At 44.5% G+C, this 23667-nt stretch overlaps 1 protein-coding gene and 1 long non-coding RNA gene across 6 annotated transcripts in view; one reads left to right on the top strand and one right to left on the bottom strand.

Annotated features, from left to right (window-relative positions):
• The window catches only part of plekha6 (pleckstrin homology domain containing, family A member 6), a 65974-nt gene extending 50369 nt beyond the window's left edge, over positions 1–15605 (bottom strand). For 4 of the 5 annotated variants that reach the window (XM_068598968.1, XM_068598969.1, XM_068598972.1 and 1 more), the window contains exons 1-5: positions 10360–10402; positions 5342–5425; positions 2614–2728; positions 1886–1990; positions 910–982 (exon numbers count right to left, since the gene is read on the bottom strand). In XM_068598968.1, coding sequence (XP_068455069.1) covers positions 910–982; positions 1886–1990; positions 2614–2728; positions 5342–5425; positions 10360–10391 — 409 coding nt within the window. In that variant the 5' untranslated portion in view covers positions 10392–10402. Of the gene's footprint in view, positions 1–909; positions 983–1885; positions 1991–2613; positions 2729–5341; positions 5426–10359; positions 10403–15316 lie in introns of those variants that run through there. The other variant, XM_068598971.1, reaches the window with a different exon arrangement.
• A 5342-nt stretch (positions 15606–20947) lies between these two features.
• Positions 20948–21895, top strand: LOC137801701 (uncharacterized). The gene is made up of 3 exons (XR_011079903.1): positions 20948–21049; positions 21212–21357; positions 21768–21895. It is a non-coding gene; the product is annotated as an uncharacterized lncRNA (long non-coding RNA).
• Positions 21896–23667: the final 1772 nt, after the last annotated feature.

Raw genomic sequence — 23667 nt, 5'->3', positions numbered from 1 at the left:
GTTCCTTCTGGTACCTGTTCAATAAAAAAGAAAACTGATTTATAAACTGTTGTTAACTTGGTCCGAGAGTGTCTATTATATTGGTCTGATAACAATACTTTAACATAAAAGCGCGCAACTGAACTACACTCAAGAAAACTATTGTTCAACATCAATTTGAACCAGTCCAACCAAACTGTGTCGTAGGGAAAAGTCGTCGTGTAGGTGTGCGGTTAAACTGGCAAAACAGTGGTCAGCATTTGTTAGACATCACCTGGTGAAATATGTATCGTGTGAGCATGATGGTACAAGTCTAATTAAACAGTTTTACAGCATTACAAAGCAAGAAATAACCTCCCATAAAAACATCATGGCTGTATGTTCATGATTTTATCAATACTTTCATCTCAATTGTGGACACTGTGATCAAAGGGAGACATCAATTATTTTAAAGATTTAAAGTTTGTCACCTGGATTGTAAAAGAGTGACTTATATAAAGCGTTCTACTCTTCCAACCACTCAAAGCTCTTTAACATTGAACGTAATTCACCCATTCACACACTGATGACAGGGTGCCACCATGACACCCTTTCATACAGGAACAGGCTGCCGAAGCAATTTAGGGTTAAATGTCTTGCCTTAGGACACGTCAACATGGACTAGCACAGCCGGGGATCGAATCACCAGTCCTCTGATTAAAGGGCAACCCTACTCAACCACAGTTCTCAGCAATCACCTAACAATAATGGCCACATTAAAAAAAAATTCAATTTATACATTTCTATTTTATTTACCATGTATGTTTTTGAAGTGGAATGCTAAATGAACCCTGATGCTGGCCACACATCATCAGCCTCGCATTACAAGTAGTTTGATGAGAAAACAACAGAAGCAGATATCTGAGCAAGACAACAGATTGAAGCACAAACCCTTGTAGTAGAAGAGGCATCTGTCGGTGAGGACGAACCACCTCTTGTTCCACTGCTTCACTCCACTGCTGGCCTAGAGAACAACACACATCGCACACTCATTACTCATCATTATCATCGTCATCTTGGTCCTGATTATCAACGCTAACGCCACATCAGGAAAACATTGCTCATCACGTCACCCTACTTTCTGTTTTAATCCTGTCAAGGCAAATACAATTGTTCTGCATTTGCTGATTTAGAAATCTAATTTCTTGAGATCTGTTGACTGTTTGGACATGTTAACACTTTAGCAATTTGCTCGTAATTTGTACAGAAAAGGTGCAAATTGAGTACTTGAGTAGTTCATGTGGTCACAGAAAGGGGCACTGCCTACAAGCTGCTAGAAGAAGTCCTTCTCATGAGTTATCCGAGCTACTAACATCTAGATGGTACAAGGTGCTTGCTAATTATCAGAATGTGCTTCAAATCATTTTTTTTTTTAAAAGTAAGCACAGTAATCACTGCCTTGTTCTAACATCTTTTTAGACGTGGTCTCTGTATTCCTGTTATTACTTGAAGGGATTTATTGCCCTTCTTATGATGACACAACCCAGTCTCACTCCCAACTTGTGGAATACTGACAGTTGCCCTTAGGGTCTGAACCTAGTGCACCGTTGTTCAACTAACTTCCATGTAAACCCCACTGTGTCTTTATTAGACATTTATAGTAACTAACTGACATAGTGTGAAGAGCAGATAGTTCACACGAGGTCAGTGGGAGTTGTGTTTTTTCGGTCAAACAAACGGTCCTGTGCGACACTAAAAGTAAACCTTGACAATTTGTCATTTAAGTCTTTAGTCAGTCAAGTTTGCGTCAACCCCGCTCTCATCTTTTCCCTAACTAAGAGGTTTGGTTGCCTAAGAAGTCTGAGTAGTACTAAACATGACTAGTGTAGTTGTGCATTCATATGAGAGAAGTAAAATACGGTTTTACCTGCTTGTACAGCCATCCCTGCCTGGTGACTTCTGCTTTGGGATTCCTGCGCATGGAGTTGGAGCGCTTCCCGAACGTAGCTGCTGCTCTGGGCGTACGAGACATCTGTTCACAAGAGATAGATAGAGATATATTGGTTATGTAAACCAGTCAATTTACACTGTGATAGTCAGGTATTAGGTTTGTTCATAGATTTTCCGTAAAGGAAAATGTCTGTGTCCATCAGCTGGTTATGAACTAATAGGTCATTGTGATGCACAGATGTAGGCGATAGCATCCAATCAGGGAACTCATTGACAACAAACTGGGGTTAGATCGGAGGAGTGGAAGGAATTATTTTCTTAACCTTGGCATGAGGAACGTTTTCCAAAAGAACATTAGGGAGACTGTTCTTTCCTTCTTTTGAGTAACACTAGAGAGTTTGATCTACCCTTTTACATCCATGGAAAGTGAGCTGCAGTAGCAGTGGTATCATCAGAACCTTTTATTTTTATCAAATTTCTGGAATTAGGGATTGATGCACAATTCCTAATTGAACATTGAACCGTAACAAAAAAAGATTGGGATTACCTGGAACACAACATTAGTGGCGGCACCGCGACCCGACCCCGGATAAGCGGCGGAAAATGAATGGATGGACAACATCTGCCATCTGTGTGTGTGCGTGTGTGTGCGTGTGTGTGCGTGTGTGTGCGTGTGTGTGCGTGCACACGTGCATGCGTCCTCACCCGGGTGTAAGACTCGGGTTCTGGAGACAAGTCTGACACCATGTTGGCCCTTTTGGAGAGAGCGATCTTCCCAGAAGAAGTCTTCAGCTTGCCATTCATGTCCAGATTGCAGTGCCTGGACAGAAGAGCAATGCATGAGCTCCCACATCGCCCATAGTGCAAAATAACAGATGGGATGAATTTGATCAGAACTGATGTGTCAAGGTCTAATAAATTCCAATCTCGCACAATGCAGACTTCCTCACCAGAGCAAAGACCCATGCTTACTGACTTGGACCTCTAGTGGTGGCTTTGTGGATGCCAGACACAAACATGTAAGAAGTGGGATGTGGTTAAGGTGTGTGACCTGAGACTGCTGTTCACATTACACCACAACTGTGTGACTAAATCTATGTCAAGGCAATAACAAAGGAGCATCATGACAAAGCAATATATTTGATGGCCTGGGAATAAGAATGGGCTAAGGTTACATATAACAGGGAACTGTTCTGTCGCCCTTCCAGTTCATTTTGTACACAAATGCCTTTCAGTACAATACAGCGTCATGCCATCTGCAGAAGTAGTCTGATGACTACGTTGGTCGGATGTATTCGGGATGGAAAGGAGGAGTACAGGGCAGTGGTGAGTGACTTTGTGGAGTGGGAATTGTACCCATTCCACACAATTCCTTTATTGTCCGTGACTCAAGGTCTGGTCCTTGATCACTGTGGAGTTTTTTAGGGATTCCATAGTGAATAAGGAAGTTGTCCCATAGACATTCTGCGACTGTCCTGGCCTTTTGATTGGGCGTTGGAATGACCACTGCATATTTTGTGAAATGGTCCGTGATTACAAGAATGTCCTTTATTCTGCTTCTGTCTGGTTCCAGTGATAGGAAGTCCATAGGTCTTGTCATTTTTATGGTGTGGCTCTCTGAGGTCGTGATTTCCTTTTGACACCTTTCACATGATTTCCTCTTTTTGTAAACTTCAGCAGACATTCTTTTCCAATAAAATATGGTGTCAAAAAGATCAGGGGTTCTTTCAATTCCCAGGTGATCATCAATAAATGTGTTCATGCAGACTAGTGAGGACTTTGTCTCGAAATTCCACCAGCAGGACAAGTTGATAAGAGCATTGAGATCCAATTTGCCTCTTCCTCACAAGGATATTGTCCTGCAGCTATAATCTGTTTAATTATCGGAGGAGGAGAGGTAGATTAGGGACCTCATCTCTTATAGTAGGGGGTGGTGTCTTTCCATCTTCCAATTGTGATATGTGACATGTCTGATGGTTTGGTCTGCTCGCTGTTTTAAAGTCCTCCTGAAAGTGGAAGAATGATTCAGGTTCCAAACTGACTGTCATTCACAAAACTGTCAGGAATGGCATCAATGGAAGTGGAAAGTGACTGAACAAGGGCAAAATCATCACCACCAGAGTCTATGTTTGTACTATAGATGAGCTCCGTCTGTCACCGCCTGAATGGTCTGTTGGTCAATAGAGACTAAACCTTGGTCAGACAGATGATGTTGGATACATTTCCCGATTTGTTTCCTTTATGCTTATGAGCAGGACAACATGATTCACAATGATATAGCCCTCTACTGGCATAAGCAATGACTCTGTCTTGGCCTTCTTGTTCTTGATACAACACAGCTCCCAGGCCAGTAGAGCTTGCATCTATATGCAGAAGGTAAGGTTTGTGGGGATCAGCAAAAGCAAGAATGGGACCGTAGTGAGTTTCTGAATTATTGTTTCAAAAGCCTGCTCACAAGCGGACGTCCACCGGCCAGCCAGCTGCTCTTTGGGGTTCAAGTATTTTCCTGGTTTTTCTGTTGGTTTCAATTTCTTCAGCGTTGGTGGATACCCGGAGGTAAGATTATGAAGAGGCTTGACAATATCAGCATAATTCTTTACAAACCTTCTATAGTACCCTGCAAAGCCAATAAACGACGTGAGGTCTTTCAATGTTTTGGGCACTGGCCATGATGTGAGCATAGCAATCTTTTCTGGATCTGTTTAAACACCGTTTTGGGATACCACGTGTCCCAGATAACTAACAATTTGTTGGAAGAACATGCATTTCTCCAAATACAGTTTTAGGATAAGCACCTTTATAAGCCTTGCTTCATGCTCTTCCAAGGTTGGTGAAAATATCAAGTCGTCAACGAAGACAAGGACTTCCTTCAGGTTCATCTCTCCAATGCACTTCTCCATAAGACGTTGGAACGTGCTTGGTGCATTTGTTATTCCATGTGGCATGCAATTGAACTCCCAGAATCCTTAGGGACATGCAGATGCAGCCTTGCGTTTATCTGCTTCCTCCATTTCAATTTGGTGGTAGCCAGATTTTAGATAGAGTACTTGGAACCACTCAGACCCAGAGTGCTGTGAAGGTGTCCTCAAGCTTAGGCAAAGCATAAGCATCTTTGATGGTTTGCAAGTTCAGCTTCCGGTAGTCGATACAAAGTCGCACACTGCCGATCTTTTTCCTGACTACCACAATAGGTGATAAAAAAGGAGATTTGCAAAACACTCCGCATCATGGGTTCCCCAGCTTCCTTCCACAGTCCAAAGACATGCAGCTTAGCTTAATTGGACTCTATATGCCCATAGGTGTGAATGTTTGTCTCTCTCTTTGTGTGACTAGTGACCTGTCCAGTTGGATCCTGCCTTCGCCCAATGACAGCTGGGATCGGATCTAGTGCCTCACGACCCTGAAGATAATAGTGGAATGAAAGGTCCCTTACTGCAGATAGGAGTGTATTGTTGTTGGCTCTTCCAGCTGGAACGGACTCACTGCTGGTCCAGCTGGTCCACTGGTGTCATGTTGACTGGAAACAGACAGATAAAGGCACAGAGGACACAAATCAACACCAAATATTCAAGATGATACTCTCGGATGTGAATTAACGTTATTTGTTTAATTTGGATTATCAACAGATAATTGCATTAAACAATTACACCAAATCTGGGTCTTAAGTTCAGTTAATGTTTGCCCCAATGTTTCTTTTACTGATATAAATAATGGAAAAAACTACAAAAAAGAGCATAATCAAACATAATTATCTACTCATAGTGTGCAACAAAAAGGGAATTTTCCCAATTAATTTTCTCATCTAATACAAAACCCTGCACACATTAACACCACAAAAGTCTATATTGTCATCATCAAATGATGGACTCAATAATGAATTCCAGTTGTCCTCATTTTTGTTTTTGAATTGTTTAGATGTTAGCAGGTTTTACAGCTGCTCATTTGCTGATGACATCACACTCAGCTGATGTGTCAGCTGATCAGTGCAAAGCTGCACTGCAGCTGTCTGCCTGCATCAGCGCTGTCCTTGATTGATTTGCTTAACAGTATTCAGAATTATCAGGTACTTCAGGATGAGAGAGAGAGACAGATGGGAGGGAGGGAGTGGGCATGGGTCTTTTATTTGAAATGTGGCCCAGTCTCTCCATAAACATCCGTGTTTCCTCCTCATATACAGACTGTACGGTCTTAAAGCTGTAGTATTCTTATGACACGAAAGGTCCACAAGTCCTCTCACAAGTCTTCTCACAAGTGCGCTCTAGCTGGTTGTCTGACTCGGTGTGTGCCGAGAGAGCCACTATAGAGCATCGGAAAGGAAATGGCGAAAATCCAAATATGCCGACAACCTGCTTGCCTCTCAGTATCTTCTCTCCTTCTGGACCCTCCCCAGTCTGGATTCAAGGCCTCAACAAAGGTCAGAACAACCTTTTGGACGTTCACCAGTCTGTATTCAAGGCCTCAACAGAGACAATAACAACCTTCTGGACCCTCACCTGCCTGGACTCAAGGCCTCAACAAAGGTCAGAACAATCTTTTGGACCCTCATCAGTCGGGATGCAAGGCCTCAACAAGACCAGAAGAACCTTCTGGACCCTCACAAGTCTGGATTTAAGGCCTCAACAGAGACTGCCCTCCTTGCTGTCTCTGAGCAGCTCCACACTGCTAGAGCCGTCTCTCTTGTGCTGCCTTTGACACTGTGAACCACCAGATCCTTATGTCCTCCCTCCAGGATCTCGGTATCTCAAGCTCTGCTCTCTCTCTTCTCATCCTACCTCAACGACAGCATCTACCAGGTAATTGGAGAGGATCTGTGTCTGAACCTTGTCCTCTCACTACTGGGGTCCCTCAAGGCACCGTCCTGGGTCCTCTTCTCTTCTCTCTGTACTCTCTCTGCTGTCATTTGCTCGCATGGCTTTTCCTACCATAGCTTTGCTGATGATACCCGACTGATCCTCTCATTTCCCCAAACAGAACCACAGGTAGCAGCAGGAATCTCTGCCTGTCTTACTCACATCTCTCAGTGGATGTCACACACCACCCTAAAATCAACCCTGACAAGACTGAACTACTTCTATTTCCAGGAAAAGGCTCTCCCACCCACGACCTCACTATGACCTCACTATGACTTCACTCTGACCTTCAACAACTCAGTGTTGGTGCTAATCCCGACTGCCAGGAACCTCTTGTGACACTTGATAGTCAACTCTCTCTGACTGCCAACATTACTGCAACAACACGTTCCTGTAGGTCCATGCTGCACAACATCCTGTAGGTCCATGCTGCACAACATTCTGTTGGTTGTAATGGGAAAATATAGTATTGCAATGTTAAACTGATTTAAATGTTTCTTTGTGATGTTGGAAGCAGACAGTGTGAGGGGAAGTGAAGGGACAGTCAAAGGACTGTCTCCTATATATGCATATGAGGGGGGAGGGGGGGGGGGGTCGTAAACAATTCGTGAACTGACAGGGTGTTGAAATTCCCAGGGCAAAGGAGATTGTGACTTCTTTGAAATCAAGGACCAAGAGACGAAAGGTCTAGGATGGGGGGGTACCCAGTGTTCCCTTTGTTCCATGTGGTTTGAAGGTGTGAACCTCATCGTGTATAAAAAGAGAGCTGTGACTGTTGTTTCATTGAATTGTGTGTCGCAGACTGCTTTGGGTGGCTGTGGCAGACCGTTCCTTCTTGCAAGAATAAACAGACTAAAGACAATTTTTGATCCAGAGATTCCATCACTCCTTAGCAGATTAACTGAGAAAATCTTCCATTACATGGTCCATGCTACATAACATCCTGTAGGTCTATGCTGCACAACAATGCTAATGCCATTTGACCTCTGCAGCTCATCCAGAATGCTGCAGCTCGACTGGTCTTAACCTCCCAAAATTCACCCACAGTACAGCTCCTCCTCTCCTTCACTGGTTACCGGTGGCCGCCCGCATGCGCTTCAAAACATTGGTACCTGCAAACTGTGCTGCTAACAGATCTGATCCAGACTACAGCCAGGATATTGTAAAAGTGTGCACGTTCACTCTGCTCGGCCTCTGCCAATCAGCTTGTAGCTCCGCGAGCTAAACACTCAAAGTCACAACTCTTTGCCGTCCTGGCTCTTCGATGGTGGAATGAGCTCCCCATTGACATCAGGACAGCAGGTAGTGTCTACATCTTCCGCCGCAAACTTAAAACAGATCTTTTTTTTTTTACCATACCTTGAATAAAGAAGGTATTCTTTATTCCTTCTTTTTCTTTTACATAAACTTAGATTTCCAAATATATATGTTAATGCCAACAAAAATTTAATCTACAAGATAGGGCAGAGCCAGCTGCACTTTTTGAGGAGGCTGCGGTCATTCAACGTCTGCAGCAAACTCCTTGAGATGTTTCACCAGTCTGTCGTCGCCAGCGTCCTCTTCTATGCGGTGGTGTGCAAGGGAGGAAGCATGAAGAAGAAGGATGCAGGGCGAGCGGACAGGCTGGTGAAGAAAGCTGGCTCTGTGGTCGGTGCTATACTGGAGTGCATCACTTCAGTCGCCAACAAAAGGACCCTCACCAAACTGCTCACCATCATGGACAATAAAAACCATCCACTCTACGGTACCATCATGCAACAGAAGAGTGTGATCAGCTGCAGACTGCGCTCGCTGCCACGCAAAACCCATAGGCTGGGGAAATCATTCATCCCTAGAGCCATACAACTGTTCCACCTGTCAAAGTCTATCAAAGCTACTGAGTTAGACTTCTCTGCATAGTCTCCTCCCCCTCAAACATGCACAGCCCCCAACCCATTCACTCACAATTTATATACGGGGTTCACTATCGACTGGCTATGTTAGCCCTCTGCACAACGCCCCTACTGGCTACTGGCTATGTTAGGGTTAGGGTTAGCTTTATACAGTTTGTGGATTTGTGTCATGATTGTGTGTCTTTGTGGTGCTTTGATGCTCGGGTCCTCCGTTGCCACTCGCAACACTTTGGTGAACCTTTATCTTCAACAATATGAACTCAACTGTGCTGCTCAGCTGGTCTCAGGCAGACTTAGTGAGGGGTCTGTGTTGTTCAGTGAGGCTGGTTTGACGCATTGCTCTTGAACGCCCCTCGCCGACCAACATCCTGCTCGTTGAGATGTTGAGGCTGGTTGTGCTTGTGAAACGACAACGTCTTCCAGAGTGAACATCTGACATCTACGTCTGACTGCATGAGAGCGGAAACAGTTCAATAGGTATATTTGAAGCTCATTCTGCGCACATGTTAAATGGATAAACTAAAACGAGTCCGTCGATCCGACTGCGTGGCCAGACACAGTTGTAGTTGCAGGAGTATAATTCAGCCTTAAGTTGATGTCAGCTGGCAAAAAGCTAATGTAAAACATTTGCATGTCTAAAGTTTGAACATAACCTCACTTTCACTCACATTCATCAAGACACCAACTCCAGGGTAAGGCTTGAATTACAACACAATCGTTTAAGATTTATTCTAGCCTTTGTATGATAAGCAATTTGAATAAAAAATACATGATAGCAAAGTTAGCATCAAAAAATAATATAAAAGTTAAACCTTAACTTACTGCAGATAGCTAGCCTGTTAAATGTCATCCTAACTGTTGGTGTTTTAGTTAAATCACAAGTGTCCATTTTTATACTTTTACATTTTTCTACAAGCACTTACGTGCATGCACCTAATGGATGCAAATGGATGATTGCCTCGCAAAAGACGTCCACGCACCAGCTTTTTTCAGAGCCTTCTATTGAGGAAAACACATTTCTTGTTTTCCTGAGCAGAATGAGTTTGGTATGGAACTTCAGTCTCATCAATCAATGCCTGAGGAAAGACCACCTTCTCAGGTTGGCTGAGAGGTGAGGTTGAAAGATTTGGAAAACTCTTCTGAATGGACCCTAACCCTTTTTTTAACTGTTTCCATGGGAAATAATATATAATCATGCTTTATTGTAATTTATTTGGATTATTGGTTAAATAAATCACAATCAGATACTGAGTCCTATTTGAGTGTTGTATTTAAGATCCAACATAACATTCTAATCCCACAGTCTGATAGACACCTGATGTGGAACAAAGACAAAAACAAGAAAACACCATAGCAAGGAATAACTCTCACTAACACTCGGGCAAAACCACCATAGCACTGCACCACTGTAGAACACCCCAGCCAGACACACACACACACACACACACACACACACACACACACACACACACACACACACACACATGCGGTACTCTAAACATCAGTGTACACAAAGGACACATATCAACCATACATACACAGCAGGGCTTATGGTTTCCCTGCGTTTCCTGCTGGCACTGCATTGCAGACATCTCTGACCTCCAAGCGCCTGGCTGTCCACTCCTCCATCAACTCCCCTCCTCCTCTCCTCTTCTTCCTCCTCTTACTCGAGCCCTGTGTGTCACTTCCTCCCTTCTCCCACCACCTACCCGACTCTCCTGTCCACACGGAACTTCAACATCCTCCCCTGAATCAGTCATGTACCAAGAGTGCAGGAGACGGGATGGATGGAGAGATGAACAGAGAGGTGGAGAGCCGCCGGATAGATGGAGGAGAGAAGGTAGAAACACACCGCTGTCCTCTTCTCTCTCCTTCAGACTGCATGCCTCTCTCTCTGCTTGTTTCCCCACCTGTCTCACCCTCCCTCTCCTCTCTCTTTATCCCCTCCTCTCTTTCTCTCTCATACATATACACACACTGCCTTCTGGCTGAGAAGTGCAACACTCAGCTTATTCAGTTCCCTCAGTCTTGATATATGCTCTATCTCTATCATGGTCTTTTCTCTCCATCCCTTTTTACGGTCCACCTCTGTTTCTCTTGTCCAGGTACCACAAAAGCTCAGCTACTGTCAGAGCTCAGAAGGACTGCTTTTTTCCCCTGTGTGTGTGTGTGTCTTTGTGTGTGTGTTCTCAGGATCAAATAGTCACTTTTTTGATAAATGATTCAATTCAGTTTATTTTATATAGCACAAAATCACAAATTAAAATGTGCCTTTACAATCTGTACACATCACATCCCTGTCCCGAGACCTCACATCGGATCAGGAACTCCTCCCAACAAATTAAAAAAAAACTTCGCAAAGGGAAAAAGAAGAAAACCCTTCAGGAAAGCAACACAGGAGGATCACTCTCCCCGGATGGACAGAAGCAATAGATGTCATGTGACCATCTCTATTGAAGACTGGACCTCATCTCTATTGGGGCCTGGACATCATCTCCTTTGGGGCCTGGACCTCATCTCTATTGTGGACTGGACCTCATCTCAATTGTGGACTGGACCTCATCTCAATTGTGGACTGGACCTCATCTCAATTGGGTCCTGGACCTCATCTCAATTGGGTCCTGGACATCATCTCTATTGTGGACTGGACCTCATCTCTATTGGGGACTGGACATCATCTCTATTGTGGACTGGACCTCATCTCTATTGGGTCCTGGACCTCATCTCAATTGGGTCCTGGACATCATCTCTATTGTGGACTGGACCTCATCTCTATTGGGGACTGGACATCATCTCTATGGGGGCCTGGACATCATCTCTATTGGGTCCTGGACATCATCTCTATTGGGTCCTGGACATCATTTCTTTTGGGGACTGGACATCATCTCTATTGGGTCCTGGACATCATCTCTATTGTGGACTGGACATCATCTCTATTGGGGCCTGGACATCATCTCTATTGGGTCCTGGACATCATCTCTATTGGGGACTGGACATCATCTCTATGGGGGCCTGGACATCATCTCTATTGGGTCCTGGACATCATCTCTATTGGGGACTGGACATCATCTCTATGGGGGCCTGGACATCATCTCTATTGGGGACTGGACATCATCTCTATGGGGGCCTGGACATCATCTCTATTGGGTCCTGGACATCATCTCTTTTGGGGACTGGACATCATCTCTATTGGGTCCTGGACATCATCTCTATTGTGGACTGGACATCATCTCTATTGGGGCCTGGACATCATCTCTATTGGGTCCTGGACATCATCTCTATTGGGGACTAGACATCATCTCTATGGGGGCCTGGACATCATCTCTATTGGGGACTGGACATCATCTCTTTTGGGGACTGGACATCATCTCTTTTGGGGACTAGACATCATCTCTTTTGGGTCCTGGACTTCATCTCTATTGGGGACTGGACATCATCTCTATGGGGGCCTGGACATCATCTCTATGGGGGCCTGGACATCATCTCTATGGGGGCCTGGACATCATCTCTTTTGGGGACTGGACATCATCTCTATGGGGACCTGGACATCATCTCTTTTGGGGACTGGACATCATCTCTACGGGGGCCTGGACATCATCTCTTTTGGGGACTGGACATCATCTCTTTTGGGGACTGGACATCATCTCTATGGGGGCCTGGACATCATCTCTTTTGGGGACTGGACATCATCTCTTTTGGGGACTGGACATCATCTCTATTGCGCACTCATCACTCAGAGCACAAAGACTTCTCAGATAAGTTAAAGTGAAGCTGAAGACATGACCTCCTCTCTAATTCTGAAGTCGCTGCTCAGCGCAGCAGCCTTTTTATTCCCTGAGGTCAGAAGTTGACCAGTTTTTGAAAGAGAAGGACCTCCTCATGAGCTGAGTCACCCTCTTCGGTTTGCAGACCAGGGGCCTGTCTCACGAAGCTGGATTTCCACTTAGCGAGGTAACTTCTGGATTAACTCTGAGTTTTCTGTCTCACGAAGCTGGTTCACTTGTTAGCGGGGTATGTTTCCCCAGTAACTTACGCTGAACGCCTAAGCTGCTCCGGAGCAGGTTAAGTTCCCGGATAAGATCTCAGCAGGGACATAAGACGCCGACTGGCCAATCATTGTCTTGGAAAAATGTGGATAACTGAGGGAAACTCCGGGTATGTTAACCCGGCTTCCTGAGACAGGCCTCTGGCCTCAAGTTCATCTTATCATCATCTCACACTGAACAAGAGCGTGCAAGGCAACAAGCAGGTAGTAGCACAACCTCACACACACATGAAAGCATGCTGTGTGAAGCTCCGTCTCTGAGACACAACACAATTCCCCTCGCTGTCTGACATCAGAGCAGCTTTTCCAGAGGTCAACCTTTCTGCTAAAATGAGAAAATATGTGTCTGTCATCACATCTTTTGACAGAACTCAGTCAGTACTTCCAAGATCTTTCTGCACTGCGAAAGAAATCCAGCTGTTCTCGACTCCCTTCATGATGCAGAAGAAGTGAAGAGAGTCAGTAGAACTGATGGAGATGCAGTGTGATGATTATCTGAAGAACAGGCATATCTTTATTATCAATTATACTTGAATGGACCTCATTTGATTAATTTTGCGATACACTTCACCTCTCGTGAGTGGCCCAGACTGTCGTATAGTTAGTGGCCCTCAGTGAAAAAAGTTTGGTCACCCCTGGTTTGTATAGTCAAAATATGTTTGCAGCTTTTCTCCCTGCAAAGGAGACGATGGCAAAAAAGATTCAAAGGTATAATCAATGGATCTATTAATATTGATATTGTGTTTATTGATTTGGATACTGTTTATATTCATGATATGTCAGTGAAATCTCATTCTGGAAGGATTTTTTCAGCATGGGTTTCCATTGTTAACTGTAATTGAGGGCATTTGGATAAGTCATTTACTGTCAGCAATGAATTCCAGTTGCTGACAGTAAATGTTGTTATTATTATTATTTATTTATTTTCTTTAACTCGGCGTGACCTATACTTTCACTGCTTGTACCAAATCTTTGTGAAAATAAAAGACTTTCAGAAACTCTCACTGCATCAACAGCCATTTTCCATCTACGGGACTTAAAGAATGAAGATTTAGCAGCAGATTGGCTCTCTGGCAGCTGTCCTGGCGTTCAACAGGGATGGACTTGTAGCTGCTGCAGTGGATTAGACTTCCGCCATCCCCATGAAGCATGGTTATATAATCAGGGCTGAGGGGTCTGTAGACCTATTGACACTGCAAACAGGCACAAAAAAAGGCTTCACTGTCTTCCCTGTGCTGTTGCTGACTTGTTCTCTGACACACGAGTACACACATAGTAGCCTTGTGTATCCTAGTTGCTGCTTCTCTAAATATTTTTGGAATCTACACATTTCACTGAATTACAATATGATTATAATAAGTTGTATAACCAGACGAGATCTTGATCTACAGACAATTTTTGGCTTGCACTTTGTGGCAACCCTAATAATTAAGTTTTGTATATTGAAACATGCATTATGTTTAGGATTTTATTGACATAATGAGAAAACATGAGTGGACTAATAAATTGTTGACATAGTTATATTTAGTAACATTTCTTGTCAAAATAATAAATCTTGCAATACAATATTCGCTTGAAGCAGATATAGCGTTAGAGAGTATGAATCCTCCACTATAGGTGATTTCCTTGATTTGTTTGGTCAGACGTAGAAATTGTCAGGACATGCACAGTATGCACGTCCACACACTGGTGACACTGGGGAGTTAGGTTGAAGGCATCAAAGCCTCCTCATCCTGCTTTTCTCCTGATCAGCTCTCCTGGGAGGATTGGAGTGGAATTGGGATTAGCTGAGGCCTGCCATGTGGCGCTCAGCACAGCAGACACACCCACAGAGAGTCTATTTTCATCTGTGGATGTTTCTGTACCAACACTCAACCCGAGTTATGCTTCTTTAAGTGTAACTTTGATCAACGAAGAAGCTGCTATGTGCACGCTGCAGCGCTCCTGTTGGCCAAACGGCTGTACTGCGTCTGCCTGCTCACCTTTGATTGGTCCTCGGCCAACGCAGATATATTGCCGATGGTTTGAATAATTTGCCCATTTTAGACCGTCCTACATTGATGCACATGCTGTCCTTGTCTATGTTCTTTTCTGAATGGATGCCAATGTCGGTCAAAGCATAACTTTAGTCCAGATTGTGGTTGCCATGGGGACACTGAGCACAAACTGCATGTGACCAGCTGCTGCTCCTCGCTGGTGAACACCTTGCGTGTCTTCACTACTGTGCTTGTGCTCATGATGGAGTCTCATCTGTCCTGATGCTAATACAGACATGAGGCTTTCAGCACACAGGCGAAAACCCTGAAAAAACAAATCCAGGTGCACTACATACAAATCCACTAGTAATGCATACATTTCATTCAGCATATTGGTAATTATTTAACCAATAATTGAATAAGTGTTTGCAAATTCATTGTGAAAGCAGACTGAAAGGAGGGTGGAACTGAACCCATGGATTTGTTCCCGTCTAGATTGACGCTTTATGTTTATATTTGAATACACATATTTTTCTCTGTAGAAATGTTCAGACACAGTACGGTAACCTTTGGAGCTGATTAAATCACACAAGCTCAACAGCAACCCAAATAAACACACACATACACACCAAGCATGTCACTTACCAGCCACATGTACAAATGCTGCTATGTCCCAGCTGCCGTCTCTGCACATGTATTCCAACGTGTGTGTGTTGATGAGTGTGAGACAGTCAGTGTTCCAACACCCCATCAGCCCTCAGTCAGAGCCATGTTAGATGTCTCTCAGCTAACAATAGATCCTCCAGGGAGGAGAGCAAGCGGCTGGTGGGAGGAAGGGAGACTACCGAACATGCCTGGCACAAAATCCCCGGGTATTATAAAATCACATGACCAGCCATCCACCGTCAGTCACAGAGCGAGAGGAGGAGATGAAAGAGGCAGAGAGAGGACGAGTCAATGGGTGGAGGGGGGCGACGTCACAGTGCTCAAGCCTCTCCTTTCATGACTGACTCAGAGACTCAGAGAAGAGGCATGAGCCAATAAGACTTGAGGAACCCCTCCCTGAGCAGAAAAGCCAACACTAACCCAACACAAACATGGAGAAAAGACAAAAGAGAAGCCCAGAGATCCAGCCATAGACAAGAGAAAATCTGCACTGATTTACATGAATACTGAAAATAATATAAATCATTCAAAAAAGAGGAAAATCTCATAAAGCTACTAGCTTATATTCAAGTGTATCTTGAATTAATTGAATCTAATGTTCTGAGGCACACTTGCCAAGTTGATCTAAAATGAGAGTTAAATTTATTTTCCATATCTTAAAATCCAGATGCAGCTAGGTATGTATATATATATATATATATATATATATATATATATATATATATATATATATATATATATATATATATATATATACATACACACACAGGACAGGTGGGGGAAAATATGTTGTAACCCTACCAATACAACATACTGTTGGGTTGGACTGCGTTTAGCTCGGTGTAACTAATAACCTGTGTGTACACTGTAATAATCTTCTTCAGTAAAGCTGTGTTCACTGGTAACACAGTGCATGTGCACCCTCTAGTGGCCACCACTTCAACAGCTAGCGCTTCAGAATCAGAACCATTTATGCGTATTGAGAAAAGGAACATAAACAAGTTGAATAAAATATCCATACTTAATATTCCCTCTCACACTAAATCCCAATAGTTTCTCAAAGCAGCCTGCACATGACCTCCCTTTTGAAATGCAGAGCATGAAGAGTGCTGATGCTTCTCTCAATGCAGAGCTTCACAGCAAAAACAGCCCTTCTAGAAAGAAGCAAAAACATCTTATATTCAATCAAATCATCCTATATCAAGCAAATAAAATCTGCCAATGGGGTAAGATTTTTTTGCTTTTACAAGATTTCTTAAAATAAGCCCAAAATTCTTGGCTCTGAAAGACTAAAATGAGACTTTTAAACTAGACAGAAAATCTTAAATTAAGCCAAATTCCAACAAAAAGGACTGTCCTAACCAGGATTTGAACCTTTGATCTTCTGATTGAAGGACAGATATCTTAACCACTGATCTATTGTCTCATGTATGTCACAGAAGAACAATAGAATATCACTCAGTTGCCGATGCTGCAGTATATGTTCACATGTTTAGTGTTTTAGGATGCAATTGAGGCAAGGGTCTTATCCTTTTGGCCATTTTTTGTTTTGTTTATGGGCCATGCAGTTTTCTTTCAGCTTGGTTATTAGTATTGTGTTGTATAAACCAGTCTGCTGTCATCTTAATACACTGTCTGGCCAAAAAAAAAAGTGTCCACCTGCATTTAACTATCACTGCCTACTGTACCAGCCTGTGGGGGCATTGCTATGATATGTGGTTGCTGCAGTTGCTCAGGTCTAGGTTCAGCAACGACCAGGTTATTCCATCGAGAGTGCTTCAGGGAGCATGAGACATCATGTTCACACATGGAGTCCAGACCTTAACCCCATTGAGAATCTTTGGGATGTGCTGGAGACGCTTTGCAGCGGTCAGACTCCACCATCATCAACACAAGAACATCTTGGTGAGAAATAGTGCAACACTGGATGGAAAAAAACGTGTGCAGTAACCAAAGCTAAAGGCGGTCCAACCAAATATTAATGTGTAACCTTTTTTTGGTGGCGCCTTTTTTTTTTTTTTTTTTGGCCGGGCAGTGTATGTTAGATATGGCACGGGTGGTTGATGGCACGGGTGTTTGATTTCATACGGAAAGGGTGCTTTCTGAAATGTGTTTTTTTTTCTGTTTTATTTAAGGTTTTTCACCCTTAGTTGCTGAAGGGAGCTTTGCTAAAAGGGAGCTTTTTTCAGTGAAATGGAAATTAATGACTTCATGAACTCAATCTCAAAAATAAAAGGAGATAAAACAGAGAAAACTTGTTTTTTCATTGGAGTGGAATCCAGTTAGAAATCCGAGTAGATGGGTCAATCCCTTTCAAGTGGGGAAATGCGCCAAACAGCAGACAGAACTTGACAATTGTAAAACCTTTTTATACTCTGTTTCTGGTTCATTCTATCTCAAAATTAGCTGGTATATCTTCTAAAGAAAAAGTAAGGTATACTTTCTTAAAATGAGATAATTTTTCTAATCAAAAAATGCTTGACAAGATTACTATTGTTTTTGGGCTAAAAATAAGACTTATTTTCTTGATACAAGGCTTTTTTACTTTCTTAAAATTCCTGTTTTGCAGTGTTCTTTAAACATGTTGTCTGATTAGACTTCCATCCATCTGGATGTTGACCCTGTTTGCTGCTGACTGGTCAAAGTGCAACCAACGAGCATTAGAGAGCGAGGATACAGCGATGGACCCAAACTCATTGTCTCTTCATGTCTGACTTTGTCTTCTACTCTCCTTTAAACTGGAGATAAAACTTCTCTTCACTTTGTTTTTCAGTAGTTCCCCTTGGATGTTTGTTTCTGTGCTTAAGAGACAATACAAGTCAGAAAGGAGAAAGTTTTATAGGTTTACATGGATAAAGCTTTCTGCTTGGCTGAAGTGTTCAACCATTAAATGCATCCGGTGTCTATTGATCCTTCAAACAGGTCATCCTGAAGAAAGCCTCTGATACGTCAATGAATGTCTTAGTCTGAAGATTCTGCCATGTTTGTTTGTCCTGATCAGTGGATTCACTTGTTTACAGAAGAGACCAGAGGTCTGAAGCCAGCCAGCAGTGTATTTCCAGTCTGTTGAACTGTTATTGAGTATGTGGCACTATAATAACCATTAATGACCCTCATATGACATCACACAACCACATGGAGAACTTCCATCTGTGCAGTCGAGCCGCTCTGCAGACAACGTCTCAGGATGAATCAGTACGGCCTCTGACCCTGTAGAGAATATTAAATGTGTTGTTATTGACAGTGAGATGAAGCATGTTTGTAACGCTCCAACGGAAAACCGCTTGTTTTGTTATTAATATTGTGACAATACTTTGTGTTTAAATACACTAACATTACACTTTAACACACCAAGTACACTTGTTTACAATACTGCTTTGTTTGTCTGTGCACTCTATTTGATATCTATTGTAAATTTAATCTTTTTCTATTGCACTGTGTTGATGGAAAAACACATTAGAGCTCATTCAAATTACAATAATCTTCAGTGACTCTTGAAAACCTTGAAACAAATGTAGGGGCGACTCTAGCTCAGGGGGATGAGCGGTCGCTCCGTAACCGAGAGGCACCCGGTTCGATCCCCGGTCCCCCCACAGCGCAGATGTCGAAGTGTCCGTGAGCAAGACACTGAACCCCTCGCTGCTCCGCGGGCGCCCGTGAAGGCGCCCGTGGAGCAGCGAGGTCAGTGTTTGACCCTGCTTAACCTTGTCAAGGACCAACCATACAGAGAAGAATTTCCCCAACAGGATTAATAGGGTTAGAGTTAGGTTAAGAGATAAGGTTGGGGCCCCCACTGCCGTAAACAGCGGGGGGGCCCCCATTGCATTCTCCTTCCTGCTTTTCACTCTCCCCTCAACAGCGTTCGCTAAGGCCCCCTGTTATGTCAGTGCCCAAGCGGGCTATCCACTGTCTCTCTATCTTCATCCCCTTACTCAACAGTGAAAATTGTGCCTCAGTACACTTAAACCTTTGTGAGAGATTAATGACAGTCTTAGGCCCCTCCTCTAGAGGTAGGTTTCTGGGGGAAGCTAATTTAACTTAACCGAGCAGACCACATGTTAAAAATCAGGGTTAGGGTTAGGACGGGGCCCTCCGAGGGGGGCCCCGAGAAGCACTGGCACTGGGTGGGGTTTTCCTTGGGGGGAGAAGTTTAAGAAAGCAGTTAAAAACCCTCAGGTAAGTAAAAACCATAAAAATATTAAAAATTTAAAAAAAGGGTATTTGAAAACTTCCTAAAAAGAACAACCGGTCTGTCGGCCAAGTCACAGCGGGGCAGGGTTAGGGGGGTTAGGGTTAGGGTTAGGGTTAGGTGTAGGGGAAAAAAGGTTCCCACTGCCTTTCGGCAGCTGGAAGGCACGGGCTCACAATCCAGCCTTTGTCTTAATTTTGGTTCTCCCTTTGTGTCCTCATTTAGGGGTGATCTGGTTCCAGGACGCTGACCATCGGACCAGCCAGTGGACGGCTCCAGCCCCATATTCCCCAGGTCCTCCCTCCCACGATGGCAGGAGTGTCGGTACAGGTAAGTGTGTTCATCCATACATACATCCATACATACACACATGCACACATATATACACACATACATACATACACACATACACACATATATATATATATATATATACATATATACATATACATATACACATACGTACACCCACACCCACATACATTTTTTGTTATCATTTGTTTACATGTATCCATGCACACATACCCACACATACATGCACATACATGTACATACATGTCCACATACGCCCACATGCACCCATGCAACATGATTCTTCCTAATCCGGTGATTTTTCCTTTTTAGATGGTCTGGTTCAGGCCGTGTGGATGCACTGTTTTCAGTGTCCTAATCCATTTCCTTTCTGTCGCCAGTCGCTGACCGTCAGACCAGCCCGTGGACGACTCCAGCCCCATCATCCCCAGATTTTCTCCCCCGTGATGTCGGAAATGATCGTACAGGTAAGTGTGTTTTTTATTTCTCCTCAGTGAATATAGATGTTGTTTCAGCCTCGTCAGTAAGCTGTTTTTAGTTTGGCCAATATATAATTTGGCACAAACCTGGCATTTTATACAATATACTACATTCTTGGAGTGTGGCGTGAAAGCCTGCAGGACTGGGACCCCCAGCTGGGTATGTATATTCTCTATGAATTTGGTGTATTTAAAAAGTCCTGCATGCTTAAAGCCCTTTTCTTTTCCTTTTCCGCCCAGGGAAGAGTGCACCAGAAGGTCCTTGAGGTTCTTATTCCTTCTGAAAGCGGCTATGGTCTTGAACCCGGCCAACGACTGCATCTGGTCCCGAGCCATTTGAAAGTTCCTCCTGGCTTTCACATTGAGGGTCCTGGAGGCCGGGGAGAGCGTGGTGATCAAGGGGATCAGATGGTAAGTGTTTTCCCTCGTGTCCGGTCCTCCCCTCTGTCGTGTGGCCCCTTCGGTGCGTCGGCTGTCCCTGTATGTATTCTGGAGAGAGGTGGTGTGTGTATGACCCTCCGCTTCAATGTGCCGGAGGTCAGGTGCAGTGTCGTGGAGAGTTTTGGTGTGTGGGTGGGTGCGTGCCTCTACGTGCCAGGGTCGGGCGCTATCCAGCAGAACCTCCGCCTTAATTTGCCGGAGGAATGTCCTGCCGTAGCCCCGCCGCCTGAGTGCCCGGAAAAGGATTCTTGTTGCCGACTCGGCATCCTCAGGCACAGTACAGATCCTAAGGTACCGTATCAATTGTGACTTTACAATTCCCCTGTATGTGTGTTTCGGGTGGTAACTTGACCTGTGTAGAAGTGCATGGGTGTCGGTTGGCTTGAAGTACACCCTCGTACCAAGCCCACTCTCTCCACTGTTTACTCTCCTTATGAATACTTCTGTGTCCAGGAACTCAATCTTTTCCGGTTGAAGATTATATTTGACGGTTATTGAAGGGTGGTGGTTGTTCAAGACTGTGATGAAGCCACTGAAAGCCGCTTTGGAATGACTCCAGATCCCGAAGATATCGTCCAGATATCTTATATATAACAGAGGTAAGTGGTCGCATTTGGGGAAGACTGTTCGTTCCCAGTCCGCCATGTAGATGTTCGCGTAGGCCGGGGCGAACTTTTTACCCATTGCGGTACCATGGATCTGTAGGAATAATTCCGAATTGAACTCAAAGTCGTTTCTGGTGAGACCAAGCTCTAAAAGTGTGAGAAGGGCCTCGTCCGGCCTGGCGGGATCTGGGTATTGGAGGAAGATATCGCGCACTGCTTTCAAGCCCAATTGGGTTTCGATGTTGGTATATAGTGCGTCGATATCAATTGTGAAGAGCATTGCACCGGGTGGCACTGTGATATGTTTCAGTTTGTTCACAAACTCATAAGTGTCCCGGATATAGCTATCATGTAGCTGTGACAAAGGGTTAATGTAGTGATCAATGAATTCTGCTACTCTATAGGATTCACTCCCGCAGTCCGAGACGATCGGTCTGCCAGGTGGGATCCTATGTGGGACCGTCCAAGTCTCCGGGCTTTTGTGGATCTTCGGAAGAAGATAAAATTGCCGTGGACGTGGAGGATCCTCACCCATCAGGTAATACTTTTGTTTCGCTGTTATGATTTTTTTGTGATGCAGGCCCTCTAGGATCCCCCGGATTGTTGTTTGGGTCTCCAATTGCACTGAGCAAGATAAAGGTGAGTAATGGGCCGCATTATTCAGCTGTCTGTACGCCTCCGTTAAGTATTGATTTCTGTCCATGATCACTATTTTTGACCCTTTGTCTGCTGGTTTGATTACTATCCCTGAGTTTGATTTTAATGTCTGCAAAGCTTCTCTTTCCCCCATTGATAGGTTTTCCTCCTTTTCCCCAGCCCAACAGACCCTCTTAAGGTCCCGATTATCCTGTTTTATTAATTTTTTGATAGGTGCTGCTACCCCATCCCCTTTCGGTTCCCAGGTCGAGGGGCCCACAAAGGGGTCCCGAGCGAAGTCCGTCTCGTACCCGAAATGGTCCAGGAGCTTGAGACGTCTATGGTACCTGTGCAGGTCTCTGCGCAGCGTCTGCCTGTCCACCACCTGGGGGGTAGGTATAAAGAAGAGGCCCCTCTCCAACACCCTCTCCTCATCCCGAGTTAAAACCAAAGATGCAGAAAGATTTAAGATATTTGAATGGGGCTGATTTGAATCCGCAGGTACCCCCGTCCTCAGTTTAACTGCACCATCCAGGAATGGAGGATCCCCTCCGCCGTCTCTGGCGTCCAATGGACTGGATCCTTTGGGTGAGTCTCAAACCGATCCTCCGAGATCCCCGTCAGAGTTTTGAAATTCTCCCCGATGAACAGGTTCAGCTCCCGCAGCAGCCTTTGGGCCTGCGGCGGGAGGCGCGAGGAGAACTGGATCAGCGGGACCCAAATCTCTGCCCGAGGGAAGACAATCCTGGCCCTTGACATGAGTTGTTGGAACTGCTTTTTCATAGTCAAGGGCTTGTTCCCCCTCAGGCAGTTATTCAGGCCCAGAGAGAGTACCACCTTCTGGGTCGTGAGGCAGGGCCCCAGTTTAAGCAGAACCTCTTTCATATGATGGATCTGGGCCCCCGGAAAGCTGTCTATTTGGACCATAGGATGGTGGTATTGGCGGATCCTGGACAGATTGGAATCGCCTATTATTAGGACCGGCGCCCCCACCTCCAAGTCCCACTGTGCCCCCTTATGGAAGGTGTTGGGGTGGCGGGTTAGGGTTAGGGTTAGGGTTAGGGTTAGGGGTTAGGGGTTAGGGTTAGGGTTAGGGTTAGGGTTAGGGTTAGGGGTTAGGGGTTAGGGTTAGGGTTAGGGTTAGGGTTAGGGTTAGGGTTAGGGTTAGGGTTAGGGTTAGGGTTAGGGTTAGGGTTAGGGTTAGGGTTAGGGTTAGGGTTAGGGTTAGGGTTAGGGTTAGGGTTAGGGTTAGGGTTAGGGTTAGGGTTAGGGTTAGGGTTAGGGTTAGGGTTAGGGTTAGGGTTAGGGTTAGGGTTAGGGTTAGGGTTAGGGTTAGGGTTAGGGTTAGGGTTAGGGTTAGGGTTAGGGTTAGGGTTAGGGTTAGGGTTAGGGTTAGGGTTAGGGTTAGGGTTAGGGTTAGGGTTAGGGTTAGGGTTAGGGTTAGGGTTAGGGTTAGGGTTAGGGTTAGGGTTAGGGTTAGGGTTAGGGTTAGGGTTAGGGTTAGGGTTAGGGTTAGGGTTAGGGTTAGGGTTAGGGTTAGGGTTAGGGTTAGGGTTAGGGTTAGGGTTAGGGTTAGGGTTAGGGTTAGGGTTAGGGTTAGGGTTAGGGTTAGGGTTAGGGTTAGGGTTAGGGTTAGGGTTAGGGTTAGGGTTAGGGTTAGGGTTAGGG

Source organism: Clinocottus analis, unplaced genomic scaffold, assembly GCF_023055335.1.
Source record: "Clinocottus analis isolate CAN_PGR_092001 unplaced genomic scaffold, fCliAna1.0.p SCAF_42, whole genome shotgun sequence".
Taxonomy (NCBI): domain Eukaryota; kingdom Metazoa; phylum Chordata; class Actinopteri; order Perciformes; family Cottidae; genus Clinocottus; species Clinocottus analis.
The sequence above is the reverse complement of the archived record's forward strand: the minus strand, read 5'-3'. Positions and strand labels throughout refer to the sequence as shown.